Source organism: Thunnus albacares, chromosome 2, assembly GCF_914725855.1.
Source record: "Thunnus albacares chromosome 2, fThuAlb1.1, whole genome shotgun sequence".
Classification (NCBI taxonomy): Eukaryota; Metazoa; Chordata; class Actinopteri; order Scombriformes; family Scombridae; genus Thunnus; species Thunnus albacares.
In genome coordinates, this window is record NC_058107.1 from 16,187,285 (window position 1) to 16,201,731 (window position 14,447).

The 14,447-nt window shown below is 40.4% G+C and overlaps 2 protein-coding genes across 6 annotated transcripts; both read right to left on the reverse strand.

Moving 5' to 3' along the window:
- Nucleotides 1–7,835, reverse strand: entpd4 (ectonucleoside triphosphate diphosphohydrolase 4). 2 transcript variants are annotated; one of them, XM_044368730.1, is made up of 13 exons: nt 7,688–7,835; nt 7,164–7,291; nt 6,858–7,055; nt 6,560–6,765; nt 6,223–6,373; nt 5,945–6,048; nt 5,649–5,708; nt 5,328–5,458; nt 4,553–4,719; nt 4,118–4,442; nt 3,638–3,723; nt 3,366–3,527; nt 1–1,321 (listed from the first exon to the last, which is right to left on the reverse strand). In XM_044368730.1, the coding sequence occupies exons 2-13, from the start codon at nt 7,169–7,171 to the stop codon at nt 1,087–1,089; spliced, it is 1,833 nt and encodes a 610-aa protein (XP_044224665.1). In that variant the 5' UTR covers nt 7,172–7,291; nt 7,688–7,835; the 3' UTR covers nt 1–1,086. The 2 variants fall into 2 exon arrangements, with proteins under 2 accessions (XP_044224665.1, XP_044224657.1); XM_044368722.1 differs by having other exon boundaries at nt 5,304–5,458.
- Nucleotides 7,836–8,276: 441 nt separating this feature from the next.
- Nucleotides 8,277–13,090, reverse strand: si:ch211-214j8.12 (uncharacterized protein LOC100000539 homolog). Of its 4 annotated transcripts, none has more exons than XM_044368767.1 (5): nt 13,032–13,090; nt 11,452–11,770; nt 10,897–11,063; nt 9,413–10,641; nt 8,277–9,250 (listed from the first exon to the last, which is right to left on the reverse strand). In XM_044368767.1, exons 2-5 carry the CDS (start codon nt 11,696–11,698, stop codon nt 8,875–8,877), a joined length of 2,019 nt encoding a protein of 672 aa, XP_044224702.1. In that variant the 5' UTR covers nt 11,699–11,770; nt 13,032–13,090; the 3' UTR covers nt 8,277–8,874. The 4 variants fall into 4 exon arrangements, with proteins under 4 accessions (XP_044224702.1, XP_044224685.1, XP_044224693.1 ...); XM_044368750.1 differs by having other exon boundaries at nt 11,452–11,773; nt 13,032–13,073; XM_044368758.1 differs by lacking the exon at nt 13,032–13,090 and adding an exon at nt 12,458–12,654.
- Between the last annotated feature and the right edge of the window lie 1,357 nt (nt 13,091–14,447).

Sequence of the window (14,447 nt, forward strand, 5' to 3'; positions counted from 1 at the left end):
TTAAACCATAAAACCTTTATTTACTGTATTGCAATGTGACAACATTTATTTCTTATTTCGCATTCATCAGTGAAAACATTGCACTACACTGTTTTTATATAAATAATGGGGCATGTGCTCTCATTTATTACAATCCCCTCACAGCAGTGATATGACAGCTTCTGAAAATGAAGCCCAACGTAAATATATGCAACGGTTTCCAACGTAATCGTCAGAGAGTCCAACAAAAGCATTTCAGCAGGGCTTTGAGAGATTGATACTCTAGACGTTAGAGCAGGATGTGTTTTATAGGATTTCCCAACAGTGACAAGACACGTATTGCACTATTATAGCTATTAAAGGCTACTTGTCTCGCAATATGAATATGAGGCAGAACAATTTGGGAAAGATGCACACACACACACACACACACACACACACACACTCGCGCACGAAAAAACCAGACCAATCCAGCTGGGCAGTACTGTGCATTCTCACTCTCAACTGCATTAGTGCTCCTTTCTCTAATTATAAATTGTATTGCATTTGATGTTTCTGTAGAAACTGCGAGTGCTTATATCATTTAACAACAATTTTTTTTAAAAATGTGATCATGCACCTAAAAAGGCATACAGAAAGGCAAATGCCCACATGTAAATACAAAACAAAATAAAAATAGCCTCTGTGATTGATTTGTCCAACTTTGTGAAATTCAAAGTACAGACGACCTACTACACACTGTATTTATTTTGGCATGAAAGATTATGTATTGAGAGAAGTTGTGTAGAAGTAGAAATAAAACTGAAGACACCTGGAGGCAGCTGCCATTTGAATATGACAAAGGAGTATGTGGCAAGCAAGAACATGATTTTGAGAAAGACATTTTCATTATTAAACAAAATAACTTAAATACAAATATTCTCATGGCTCAGTTAAGCCTGAAGACTCACATAAGATCTTCCTTATTTGTCCAAGTTTCAGTACCATCTTTCTGTTAAGTGAACTTTACCAAAACTCCGTTTTCAGGACAGCAGCCTTCAAAAGGCTCACTGAATAAGCAGAGGGCCTAAGAGAAAACAGCTGTCCAGATGTTACGTACTACAAAGTTTAGAGGTTGATAGGGATTGTGGGTGAGGCAAGGCCTTCTTCCAACCACGGTACAGAGGAGGGGGTGCAGCGCTGCGCTGTCCGCCGATGGATCCGGCGAAGACGCAGTAAGTACAGCATAATAGACAACAACACAATGAAGAAACACGCCAGGAATAAGTAGTGGTTGTTGACAAAGGAGAAGCTGTGCCGCCAGTGAGAGTGTATTCCTTTCAGGCTTTCCTGTTGGATGTCCCTGGAAGAAAAAAAAAAGATTTTTCAGTTCTTGTTTTTTTTATTTATCTCGAGCTTTCATCTAAACAAGTCCTTCAGCTCAAACCTGTAAAACGAGATCTATGAATGCAACTACGGTTCTATAAATTCTAGATGACCACAAGAGATGGCATGTAATACCTGGATCAGGATATGTCCTTCAACTCCCACATAAAACAAATTTCAAGGACTGCCTTTTTTCACTTACGTAGTATTGCAAAAATCAGGCACATCCTGTCTCAAAAAGATGAAGAAAGACTAGTCCATGCATTTGTCACTTCTAGGCTAGATTATTGTAATTCCTTATTCACAGACTGCCCTAACAAGTCCTTTAAGACTCTCCAGCTGGTCCAGAATGCAGCTGTACAAGTACTGAGAAAAACTAGAAAAGGAGATCATATTTCTCCCATTTTAGTTTCGCTGCATTGGCTTCCTGTAAAATCCAGAATAGAATTTAAAATCCTTCTCCTCAACTACAAAGCCCTTAATGGTCAGGCACCATCATCTCTTAAAGAGCTCATGTACCATATAACCCCACTATAACACTGCACTCCCAGAATGCAGGCTTAATACAAATGCACATAGATACAATGTTGATGTATTTATGTTTTTCAAAACTGTAGGTCATTAATAAATCACCTTGACTACAAGTTTGATTTTCAAAGATCACGTCTTAAAAGAATTATTGATAGAAGCCATAGATAGATTATGTTGGGAAAAAGTTGCGTTTACCAGAGATATCACCGGATGAAATAGAGGAAATCCTAACCTCATATAACAAATTATTGAAACTCCATCATTGTAAGACCTATTAAGTACTTATTCAACCCATCTCTGCAACAAGGAAAGTTTCCTACAGAGTAGAAACATGCAAAAATATGTCCTGTTCCAAAATGCTAAAACCACTTTGACTGCATGTAACAGCCATCCAATCAGCCTGCTCTGATCACCAAGTAAAATCCTGGAAAGAGTTGTGAATGATCATATATGGAAATACACTGAAAACAATCTTTTAACCTTGTCTCAGCATACATACCCTAAAAATCATTCTACTGAAACTGTGAACTATGACAGACGACTGCCCTCGATCAAGGAAAATTTGTGTCCCTTTTGATTTGATTGACCATACAATAGTGCTCAAAAAAATAAAATAACTCATTATGGTTTTAATAAACAGCCAATTAACTGGTTGACATACTACTTAAGTAAAAGAAAGCATTTACATGAATGGTTCCTACTCTTCACCACGCATGCTTACCTGTTTCATCCCACAGACTGTTGTTGTTTATTATTTATATGAATGATCTTCCTTTAGCTTTAGCTAATTCAAATGCTAGTGTGTTTGCGGATGACACAACAATTACAGCAATAGCAGATTCACAAACTTTACAGCAATTATCCACCAAAGTTAAATTTATTAAAATATTCAAATTGAAGTTAAATTATCGGGAATCAAAATACAGACCACTGTGTCATGGACAGCTCATATTAGTGACCTCATATGTCTACAGTATATGATGTGTATGTGTGCTGTAGGCCTATAGTATTCTGAAAATGTTTTATTGCAATTTTAAGATGGACTCTTAGGAGATTAGCCTTGAGCTCAAAAAGATCCAAATAAACACATAAATCCCATTTGCTGGGCTTTAAACTATGAACTTTAAATGATACTGGAATTTAACAGAAGCTGGTGATCTCTCATGTCAGAGTGTGGATAGTCTGCCATTGACAGAGTTTAATTACATAAGTGGGATACGTTTTAAGTTAAAAGTTTCTGACTCTATAAGCCTTAGCACTATGCCCTCTGTCAGCCAATTCTAAGTAGTGATGATGGTTTCAGCTCTCCATTCATTCTCAAAATTAAAGTGTACTGTTATCAAATAAAACTCTGACGGTTAATAAATGATTCCTCCACTTGCATTTGGAAAATAAAATGAGCTAGATGAGACTTAAAATGATCATTTTCAGCTGGATTAGTAAAGTGATACACTATGAACAGGTTACCTGTGAAAGAAAATCTAACTCACCTCAAAGGCAAAAACCGTGTTCTGTAAAGAATAGCTCCGAGAGTCCACTGGACCTCCTTATCGTACACCAGAAGGGCAGTCTTCAGGTTTTTGTAATTAGTTGGGAAAGAGAAGCCTGAGTGCAATACTTCATACATCCATGCTGATTTAAAACACTGGTACCTGCAGACATATACATAAAACCATTGATAAACAACCATCTTTTTTTTTTTTTACAGTATGCTCACATGGTTAAATGAGATTTACAAGGGGTTTGATCAGCCAAGACTTACTTGAGTCTGTGAAGATCAGCATGTGAGGCATACAAGCCAGAGTCAAAGCGTTCCCTCAGAGTCTTCCACTGGGTAGCACAGTAGCTCTGGAAACATCAGGAAGGTTTCAAGCATTAAGACGTCAACAAATAGTACAATGTTGCTCCCAAATATCATTATTTCAAAACTAGCAATATACTAATTAAATTCAAAGGCAAGTCAGAGCTCAATCTGCCCAGTTAAAATGTATTCACACATTCACATGTTGGACTAAAAGTTACTTTTGACAAAACTGTGATGATGATGTGATGTCAAGCCTTTTGACAGGCAACATTTGGCTGAACTTTAGTGGACTTTGACTTTCAGACTTGGTGTTTCTAACAGCTGTGATGCATTTTTTTTAACTGAGGCTAAATCATTCTGAAAAATTTAGAGATCAAAAGTTACTCATTGACGCAAAGAGATTTCATAAGGTGCCAGATTTTTCACTGTAAGATTTACCTTGGCGGCCTGGGAATATTTAGAAACATTATAATCTCCGCCCATGCGCAACACATCCTCTGTGCAGTAGTAGAACTCAGAGAAGCCATAGAACTGGCTGTTGCTGTAGTCGATGGCTGGCTGGTAGATCCCACTCAAAGAGGTTTGAGTCTCATTGGTGCGGTTGAGGAACGGCTGCAGAATCTGTCGGCACTGGTCAAAGTCCCCTGTGCCTCGCAGATACAGCTTCTGTGTAGACGGACCAATCTCATCCTGTAGGTCTGTGGGTAGACAAGGATCCAGGAGGGGAGACTCTGCTGTCTCACCAATATGCTGACCTAAGAGCCTGGTGAAATTAGAAACACGGTGTAAATACACCCAATAGTGTGTTCTGACCGGTTGGAAACATTTTAAAAAAAATGAAATCAAGCTATTAGATCTATCTGTGGCTCTCACTTATTTCGAGTGGCAGTATTTCTGATGATGCTCTCCTCGTATCTTTGGCGTGCTGCATTTCCTCCGAAACCCAGGAAGGTGGACACGTAAACACGATAAACATGCTCTGTGCGATGTGCGTCACACCCCAAGTTGAATTCTGCCAATAAATTCTTTGCAACTTCCTCCTAAAAGACAAAAAAAACCATCAGCCAGGGAAAAATGACACCTTAAAATTATAGCCTTGTTTATTTATCAATATGCGTTAAGCAGCGCTGACATGCGTCAGATATTTTAATCATCAAAGCAGGTGACCTATGTTTAAGGCCACATAAGCTCAGAGTTCAATAATGGAATGTCAAGTCTAATATATTTCAAAAGGCAGAAGCTGGAACTATCTAACAAGATGAAAATTCAATTACATATCACATGGTGTAATGGAAAAACAATGACAGCAAAAAGGGAGAGCAGCTTATATGGCACCTGCGGTACATCCATCACTAATTCTTGACAGGGATAATTTCCATTACATTCAACTGTCTACATAAAAGACATAATGTTCTCAGTCCTAAATCCTGCTATGGACTCATGCAGCAGGCTTACAGTATGCCTTCAATAGTGATGAATGGAGAGCAGATCGTCTCCACGGGACAAAAATGGTGCATACAGGTTTAACCAGGGAATGAGAGAGGTTTGGAAGAGGGAGAAGAACAAAGGGTGAGTGACAAAAAACAAAGGCAGCACAAAAACAGAATTGGTTGTGGATAATAACCTGCTGTGGAGAAGCAAAGCTTACAGTTTTGGGCACTTCGTATGCGATCTGTGTGGAGACCCCACCCATGTCCAGGACGCCAGCTGTTCTTTTCCTCACCATCGCCTCCTGCTGATCGCTGCCTGGGACATTAACCTCTACTACAGCTTCACCATCTTGAAAGATTGACAGAAGACATTATGTGATGACTGTTTTACTACAGATTTGTCTCCCTTGGAAAGGCCCCCAAAATAGCACTTTTATGGAGGCTGGTTAACATGTAACACATCAGTTATTGAATGTCCCAAAAACTTAACAAAAATTAACTTTTTCAATTGTTGAAATATTACTTGCAAGTGTCCTTACCATTGTGCACATGGTTAAACCTCCCCAGGACAAAGTTTATTCCAATCCATGCATAGACACCTAAAACCCAAGACAACAAATTTTAACATTTTATTATATATGTTTTTATCATCATCTTCATTGCTGCATACATAGGAGAATACTACAACTGCAAATTTTAAATTAATTTTTATCAAATATGTCATTACATGATCAAGATATTCTAAAAAGGCATTAAAAATACAATAAGGCTGCAACTGCAATACATTTTAGTTGAACATAATGTCTGTGTGTTCTTATTATTCCTTTTCATTTACCTTCTTGTTTTCCAGAAATCACTTCTACGTGGGAATCTGAGAAGAGGAAGTTGAAGTGGACTGGGATGTCTGTTCGCAGATCCTCTAGAAGAGCTTCCTGTTGACTGAGTAAATGAACACAGACACTTTATAAAATGTATAGCATATTAAACATTAATAGTTTTCTCTTTCAAGTGTTATGCTGTTTAAACTTGGGGTCTGAATATTTCATGCAGCTATATTTATATCCAAGGCTTCTGGATGTAGTATGAGATGATGCTCATTAGACCATATTGTACCTTTCAGGAAGGATTCTCATTCCAGCTGTGCACAGGATGTACAAGGGTGTTTCTTGGTGCTTATTTTTGGGGATGTGTTGTGCTGCAAAGCTCAGCAGTGGATAGATATAATCACTGGCCTTCTCAGGTGTTTTAGCCAATTCAGAAATGCCTGAAAACAAAAACATAAAGAAAAGAGCTCTTATACTAACAGAACTAAATGATAATCGTTTCTCATTTTATACTTAAGTCTTATAACAAACAGTACCAATTATTCAGTATTTAATGCTCATAATCAAGCTATTATTTAAATGATCTTTTATTGTGATTATGGGGAGCCAAGCACTGCATATCTTACCCGGCTTTATCTTCATGACCACTGGTTTGCGATGTTGATCTCTCATTTGCCGGATATCCAAGAGTTCATGGGGATTACCATTGTGCCGGGGCCAGCAGTACACAAACACCCTGGAGCCGCTGCTGCCACAGTCCACCACCAGGCCATAGTTCAGGTTGGGGTTGCTTGTATCTGTTGCATCCACATCAGTCACCCTCGCCAAGTGCCTTTTGAAGAGCAAAGTATTGTTCACATTAAGATAATAGTGCCTGTGTCAATAATAATAACACATGCACTTAGGTAAAAGCTATTAGTTTACCTGTGAAAGTGGTTTTCTTTTCTGATCCAGCTGGCGTGCCCCTTTCCAGTGACAAGCAGCAGATAGAGGAGTCCTATGAGGCAGAGCACCAGGCCGATGAAGAGCAGCTGTCTGAGGGAAGGTATCAGGAGCCGAGGAAGAACCTGGGACGACAGGCTAAAATGCCATGAGGCGGGGAAAAGGCACGAGAAGCTGATCCTGTCGAAAGATAGAAGAGAGGAGAGCCTGAGCAAAGTGTGCCTAAGATGTCAAAGATATGACAAGGTTCATGAACTGCATCCCCTCCACATATGACAACAAACCAACCTTCCCATGATGCAGATTGTCTTCAACTTATTGGTTTATTTAATATGAATCATCAATCAGTCAGCTGAAGGAGGGAGGTTTTGTATAATCCACGGCTCCATCCCGTTTTCATTCCTTACCGCCATGACCTGTTAAGGGAAAATATTGGACATTTTAACGTCACTCGGCTAACATTTGCTTGTTAGCTCTCGTATGAGAAAGGCCTAACGATATCGTGGTCTGACTGGTGGACATACTCGGTACACTTCGTTGTTATATTCGTGCTTAAAGGGGGGATTTAAACATATCTAAATTGTCAATGGTAATTAAACTGATTTCAATGATGGCTAAGAAATGATATTGTTAAAAAATATAGCAGACAGGGTTAGCTAACGTTAGTCTCCTTTGCGTCTGAGGAGAGTGAATATCGTATGTTTGGCAGTGGAAGACAGCTAAAAGACAAGGATTTGACATATTTTCACAACTCGTCAGCGTCAACAAAGTATACTTATACGTACGCTGCCTTTAACTGAACTGATACTTACTAACAAAAACGTAAAAGTCCCCTCCTCTGCGGTAAAATGGACATTTGTGAGCTGCCAGATGCTAACCGCTGGCTAATGTTGCGAGAGTATGTGGCAGCAAGTCTCCGGTGAGTGACGTGGTTGTCCCGATGGTGTGTTTGATTTTTGTCTCCGCGTTTCCCGGATAACTAGTAACAACATGGGTACATCCAAAACCGCCCAACATTCTTCTTCTACTAATGAATTTCCGTCAGCCTGTAACCTGAAAAGCGTAATACTGCCCTCCACAAACAGAGATTATGTATTTATCCTTTATTAGTAATGTAGCTGTAATGTAATGTAGTGTAGTGTATGTATAGTGTATTATTATGCAAAATGTCATTGTTGCTGTTGTCTTTTTTTCTTACACGCTTACTTAATGTAACTTCATGTCACATAACAGTATGCTTTGGTAAGAATGTATTTCATTATGTTCATGCCAATAAAGCAAATCTGAATTTGGTTGCTTGCCTATTAAATTTTACTTTTATTCTGTTAAGAGTGCCCAACCTCAGATATGATGTTGTCCTGTATGGTCCTTCTCCCTTTTAATATCTACTGAGCCAAAGAGTGTTAACAGTCAAGGAAAAACGTTTTCCCCTCCTTTATTGCAAATTACAAAAGTACAAGAAAAAGGGGAAATAATCAATGTATCTTCTGTTCAGTGCATATCAGTTCTGAAATATAAACTTTGATAACAAAAACAAAATAAATATATAGACTTATTTCTTATCATTTCTTGTAATACTAATAGTGTGCTTCATTAGTTGAACTGTTATATAGAGTAAATGTAACCAATATACAAACAGCTTTCTACATTAGAAATGGTGTACTCGCTCACAAATTACATATTGTCTGTTTATACACCGCACCATAACCTCAGAACAACCTGATCGTCAAAAGATGTTTTTTAAAACACAATACCATTCATTCAAGGCACTGTAGGAATAAGTCCCACATGGGACAAACTGTAACCGCAATACCAGGCAGAAAGGTCAATCTGTCTGGGAGTTTAGTTACAAAAATAACCAAATTTATAGTGTTGTAGTCATAAACTCGTAGACATTAAAACAATTGACTCTGTAAACAACATGCACTGTATTTTTATTTGAATACTTTATCCACCTTCAGCAGTGTTGCTCCTGTATCAGAGCCTGCCAGTCTCTTCACTACACCCAGACAACTTGGACTTTACTGAACTTCTTGCTGTCTAACCACTCAAGCTGACTGATTTGCCAGCAGTAACTCACATCTACATACTTAAGTCTCTTGCTCCGTTGCATTATGCTTTTCACAGTTATCATCTTCACATCTGTCCGTGGCAGGTTAAGATGTTGTACCCGTCCAAGCGGCATGGGAAGACAGTGATTCAGGTCCAAGTCGACTACGCGCAGTACATCCTGTAAAACGCAGTTCAGAGGGCATGGCAAGGACACCAGTGAGAGCTTCTCCAGTAAAGGAGAACCAGTCAGGAGACACCTGAGCGCTCTCCTCAGGGACATCCAGGACATGACGGGCTTCATTTGGCTGTGCTCATAAGAGAAACTGTAGTGACATGGGAGACACAAAGAAGATGAATTGATGAATGAAAGAAGATTAATAGGTTAAAACAGGTTATTGTTAAAGTGTCACAATGTCCTGTGCACAGCATCCTTTCATGCGAAAGGTCCAATTTAATACGCACTGTATCATCAACAGTAGACTTACTTGAGTGTGAAAGAGCAGAGGTTAGGCAGGCGTGGAAGATCCTGATCATCCCGCTCATTTTCCTCTTCCTCTTCTTCCTGTGGTGTGGTGGGAGGCTCAGCGGAGATGAGCAGGTCTCTGAGTTTGGGACAGGCCTGGACGACCTCCAGTAGAGGGGTGTGAGGGCTGGTTTTCACCCCCTCCAGGGTGAGAGAGACCAGGGAGGAGCCTGCAACTTGCAAGGCAGGAAGGAGATCCACCAGAGGGCCTGGGTAGTGTACTGAGAGGCTCCGCAGCTGGCCCGACCAAGTGTAGAGGCCTGTGGCTAACAGAGACCCCTGGCTTCTTCCTCTAGTGTCCTCATTATCATCACAGTTGACAGATAAGGAATAGATGTCTGGACATAAATGGCCTAAACTGTCCAGTGAGTCAAAAGTTAAGCCCTTGACTTCCCTCAGGCGCAGGGTCAGACGTTCGTCACCTGACTGTGACAAAACTCTTCTTCGCCTTTTTCCCTCTGCTTGGTTCTGACAGCAGCTTGGCCTTTTGTCTCTGCTTGCATCCTCCTCGCTCTCACTACTACACCCCTCCCACAATATGCTCTCCCCCTTGTCTTCATCCTCATCATCTGCTGCTCCTTCCCTCTTGTTCCTCCAACTATCCATGCCCTGCCTGTGCCTCCTCTCCCTCCACACCTCGTCCAGCCTGGAAACTCCTTCTCTATCGGTGAACTCATCTGTCTGTCCAAACTCTCCGTGCTGGATGAGACAGCATGCCCCAGAAAGGCCGTCCATGGCCACTCTCTCCAGGCAGGGCAGGGAGAGGAGCAGGTAGGCTGCAGCCGCCACAGCATCTCCCTCCTGTTCCCCAAACCCAATATGAAGAGCCAGTAGACTACCGAGGGGGAGAGGAGACAGAGGTGTGGAAACGGAGGAAGAGGGGTCAGAGCAGGAAGGGGAATTAGAGGATTTAGATGTAGAGGTGCAGCGAAAAGATGAAGGACTGCTAGAGAAGGAACAGAAGGGCCCACCTCCAAGAGGAAGCAGTGCAGCGGGGGAAAGGAAATTACAGCGGGATACATCTAGATGGCGCAGGAAAGGGCAGTGGTGGGTGATGGTCCTGATGACACATCTGTCACAGGACGTACCAGACAGGGAAAGTGAGCGCAGGGCAGGTAGATGGCGGAGGGTTTCAGACAGGATTTTTGAAGGCAGCTGCTGTGCTCCTGATAGGTCCAGACTGTGCAGAGCCTGAGACGAAAAGAAGGACACATCCAGGGTCTAAGGACAGATGATGTTGTATTGCTATACAGATTGTAAAGACTCCTGAAGCAAATTTGTGATTTGTCATATCGGGCTATACAGATAAAGTTGACTTGACTTGACACATCAAGACATTAAAGAAATACACGCTGAACTCAAGAGATCAACAGAAACAGAACCATTTTTACTATCTACATCACATCTATAAACAAACATGGCACTGGAGACTACTTTCTGTCTGACCTGGCAACGTGCAGCAATGTAGCCACAGACAGCGGAGGTGGCCAGACCAGGACACCTTTCCAGAGACAGACCTCGTAGCTGGGGGACCAGCAGGAGATGGAGGGCTGCTCTGGACAACTGCTTCCTGGTACACAGCAACCATGTCAGCTCTTCGACCAGCTCACCCGCTATAGGGAGAGATAAAGAGTAGAAAAAGAGACAGATGGGGAGATGTTGTAGCGGGATAAGAAGTAGTCAATCACTCTGTAAATCATTTAATCTGTAGACAAAATGAACACATTGGAAAGTACATTACAAATTATAAGCTCACTTTCATTTTCATTAATTATTTAGGCAATACAGTGTGTACCAGTGGATACCAGTTAATCAGTATATGGCATTTGCTAAAATTCACTTCATTGATGGACATGTTACCTGTAAGGGAGGGACAACACATGCAGTCACTTCAACTATTCACAGTAACACCTGTATGTTGGTGCCTGACAGTGGTAGTGGGAGCAGGCAGATGATTGTTTTCTAACTATCTGGTTGAGTGTTGAACAAACCCTCACTCACGCAGTAAGTTGAAAGGCCCCATGATGTGCCTGAATGAGTAATGATCCAAGTATTTGTCAGCATAATCTTTCACCCACACTTCCTTCATGTTGTCTGCGAGGCTCAGCAGACACAGCCTTGTCAATGAGGGGACAGAGCCGTCTTCATCTGTCTTCCCGTAACTCCCCGCCCACTCCGTCTTCCTCGTCCTCCTTCGTCTGGGCCGAGCCTTCACCCCACGCTCACCCGAGGCCCGAAACAAGGGCATCACTGGACAGCAATGGCTGGTTTCAGTGCTGAAGTGGGTGCTGGATCTGTGTGATGGGGTGGCGTCTCCTTGCTGCTGGAGGGCAAAGAGAACATACTGTATATTCACCAGTGTAGACCAGTAGTTCCCAGTCTAGGGCTCATGAGATTATTAGGAGGATAGGAACCATAAAGAGCATATTTCTGACTTTCTTCTAAAATTTGCAAGTTTTCTAACAAATTACTGTATGATTTCACCTCTTCATGCCTCTAAAACTAAAGTAAAATAACTTTTTGGTTGGGCTGGTCACAACCGGTAGTTATATGACAAAACTATAGATTGCTTTGTTACATAGGACAGGGAGGAAAGGTATTATGTGATTTATATGCTGATATTAAGGTTTTGGCATATTTTATTTTTGGCACATATACTCAAATGTTTTCATCGTTTTCATCAGCAATGTCACAAAAAAGTAAGTTAAACAAGGCAGTGTGTACATGTTTTACTTGTGTTGGAAGAAGGTTCAGATATAAACAGTTAGGCTAGTAGATTGTGCTTGATTTTTACTTCATTAATTTTTGTTTTATTTTAAGAAGAGAAATTAAACTGTGAGACACTAAATTGTGTAGCTACCCTCACTAATGTTTACTATTCCGAGTTGATTAGTATTAATGCCAATATCAAAACAACATCATCAAATGAATGGATAGAGAGATAGAGGTAAACTGTCAGGCGTACAGTGTCATATCGAAGAAGACTTTCTGTTGCTTTAACCCTTACCTGCCAGGTTTAATGGCGCTGGAAGTGTCTTGACGCCCAATAAGGGAATAAATGCTGGGAGCAAATGAAATTGTGCAACAATCTTTCCACTGCGTGACTCTCAACAGCACTTCCTGACTGTAGGCTAGTTGGACTGTAGCCCTGAGTTTAGTCTTTCAGGCACAACTTTCTCTCAAGTTGTAGCCAATAAATCAAAACACACAGCCTTGAACCCCAGCCACGGTCTTAATCCTAACCACACATAACCAATTTACACTTCATGAAGTGAGTGACATTGATTGATGAAGCGGCGGCCTGGGGGGTAGTGTCTCAAAGAGAGACCGAACTGAGGGCAAAAAATCACTTGAGCCTGAATCGGAGTTATGTTCAAGGCAGATATGCGGCTTCAAAACATACCTGTAAGCACCATGGTGAGAACATAGGCAGGCAAAAAAATTCCCATTTTCTTATGTAGACTATAGGTCATGTTTAAAAATAACTGTCAACCTGATTTATTTATTTATTTATATTTTCAATTATTCCCTTTAACAGAAAGTGTGCTTAACGCTAAGTGAAACCATATTTTCTCACTTACCTCTACTGGTATCAAGCCATGCCGATAGCTTCGGTTTATGTTTATGACATTAAAATAAAAACAAAAACAAAAAATAACAGTCTATGTCTCCAGGGGCAATACACAATCTCATACATAATGATGGTTGTTCACTATATGTATGAAAGGGTTACTTATAGGCTAATTAACCAATGTATCAATACTGAGTCTCAATTAGAGAGTTGATCTTTCCATATTATACGTTTGTTTTACAATTTGCAATCCACAGTTTTTGTTGGAAGCTCCTTAAATTTCCTAGTTATATTATAATGTTATTATAAATAGATTTTACTGAAACTACCATTGATCTCTAACCTGGGTTACTATCTTTATCAATAAGGTTGATTGAAGGTGATAGATTAGAGAAATGTGTAGGATTATTCCAAAAAATGTGAAAACTAGGCTATAAATAATCTGTTTATTTTAAACAATTGCCAGATTTTGGTCTGGCATATAGCAGTATTTTATCTATGGAATGATGAAAAACCTGATAAACTTCTTCCTGGACAAGTTCATAATAATCTAGTGGTTAACCATGCTTCTTCCTATGTTGGACATATATCTACATCCTTCCTCCACTCCACAGATTTGACATGTTGAATAACTCTCGGGACACTGTAAGCATTAGTTCTGTGGAGGAAAACTTTTTATGCATCATAAAAAGCTGAACTGTGCTTGTGGTGCTCACATAAAATTAATCTCAGAATCACACAACATGGCAACTTAAATGTTCTTATTACTGACTATTGGTTACATTTTTATAAATCTTTAATAAGGATACTTGATATTGATACTTGATTAGAAAACTGTCTGCATGGCTGGATATTGGAATCGTGGGAAATATATTTTTGGGTCCTGTGACATCTTGGTAACTGGAGGTATGAGATATGTGATGAATTTGAAGTTCAGTGCTCCCCTCTAGTGGCTGTGACTGTATGATCTCTTCTCAGTGCACAGGCTCTATCTGAGACGGAGCAGATGCTTTGCTGTCAGTAGGACATGACAATAGACATCCTCATGTTTCAGCTGTCTGGCGCAGGTGGTGAACATAATCTATTAACAGAGCTGTTGACTGGTCTGTTAGTGGGTTGCAGGGTCAATTCATATCTTTTGCCTACATCCTGGGTGATGATTGTTGTGGATATTTCTGAGCGATGGTCGACACTTCAGTGGAGAGAAGCACACACGAGCCTTTGATGTCTTAATGCTGAGAATGTTTATTGAAGTTACTTGATCAAGGAGAACCGTAAACAGCGAACATCCAAGCTGGTGTAACTTGGATGCTGTCTCTTCCCATTCTATCTTCTGAAAGTCTGTGTTAGTCTTTAACCCAAGCAGATTAGCCTACAATATTAGTCTAAAAATTAGTCTAATTGGTTCACTCGTTTCTAAACAAAG

What these genes read in the sequence shown, in the direction of transcription:
- entpd4 (XM_044368722.1), bottom strand. An exon ending in AAAGAAAACCACTTTCACAG is followed by an intron (nt 6,766 to 6,857) that starts GTAAACTAATAG and finishes GCTCTTCAAAAG; the next exon opens with GCACTTGGCGAGGGTGACTG. An exon ending in GCTTTGCTTCTCCACAGCAG is followed by an intron (nt 4,720 to 5,303) that starts GTTATTATCCAC and finishes TTTGTCTTTTAG; the next exon opens with GAGGAAGTTGCAAAGAATTT.
- si:ch211-214j8.12 (XM_044368767.1), bottom strand. Translation starts at nt 11,698, where the DNA reads ATGCCCTTGTTTCGGGCCTCGGGTGAGCGTGGGGTGAAGGCTCGGCCC. An exon ending in ACATTGCTGCACGTTGCCAG is followed by an intron (nt 10,642 to 10,896) that starts GTCAGACAGAAA and finishes TTTTCGTCTCAG; the next exon opens with GCTCTGCACAGTCTGGACCT. An exon ending in CTCTGCTCTTTCACACTCAA is followed by an intron (nt 9,251 to 9,412) that starts GTAAGTCTACTG and finishes ATGTCACTACAG; the next exon opens with TTTCTCTTATGAGCACAGCC.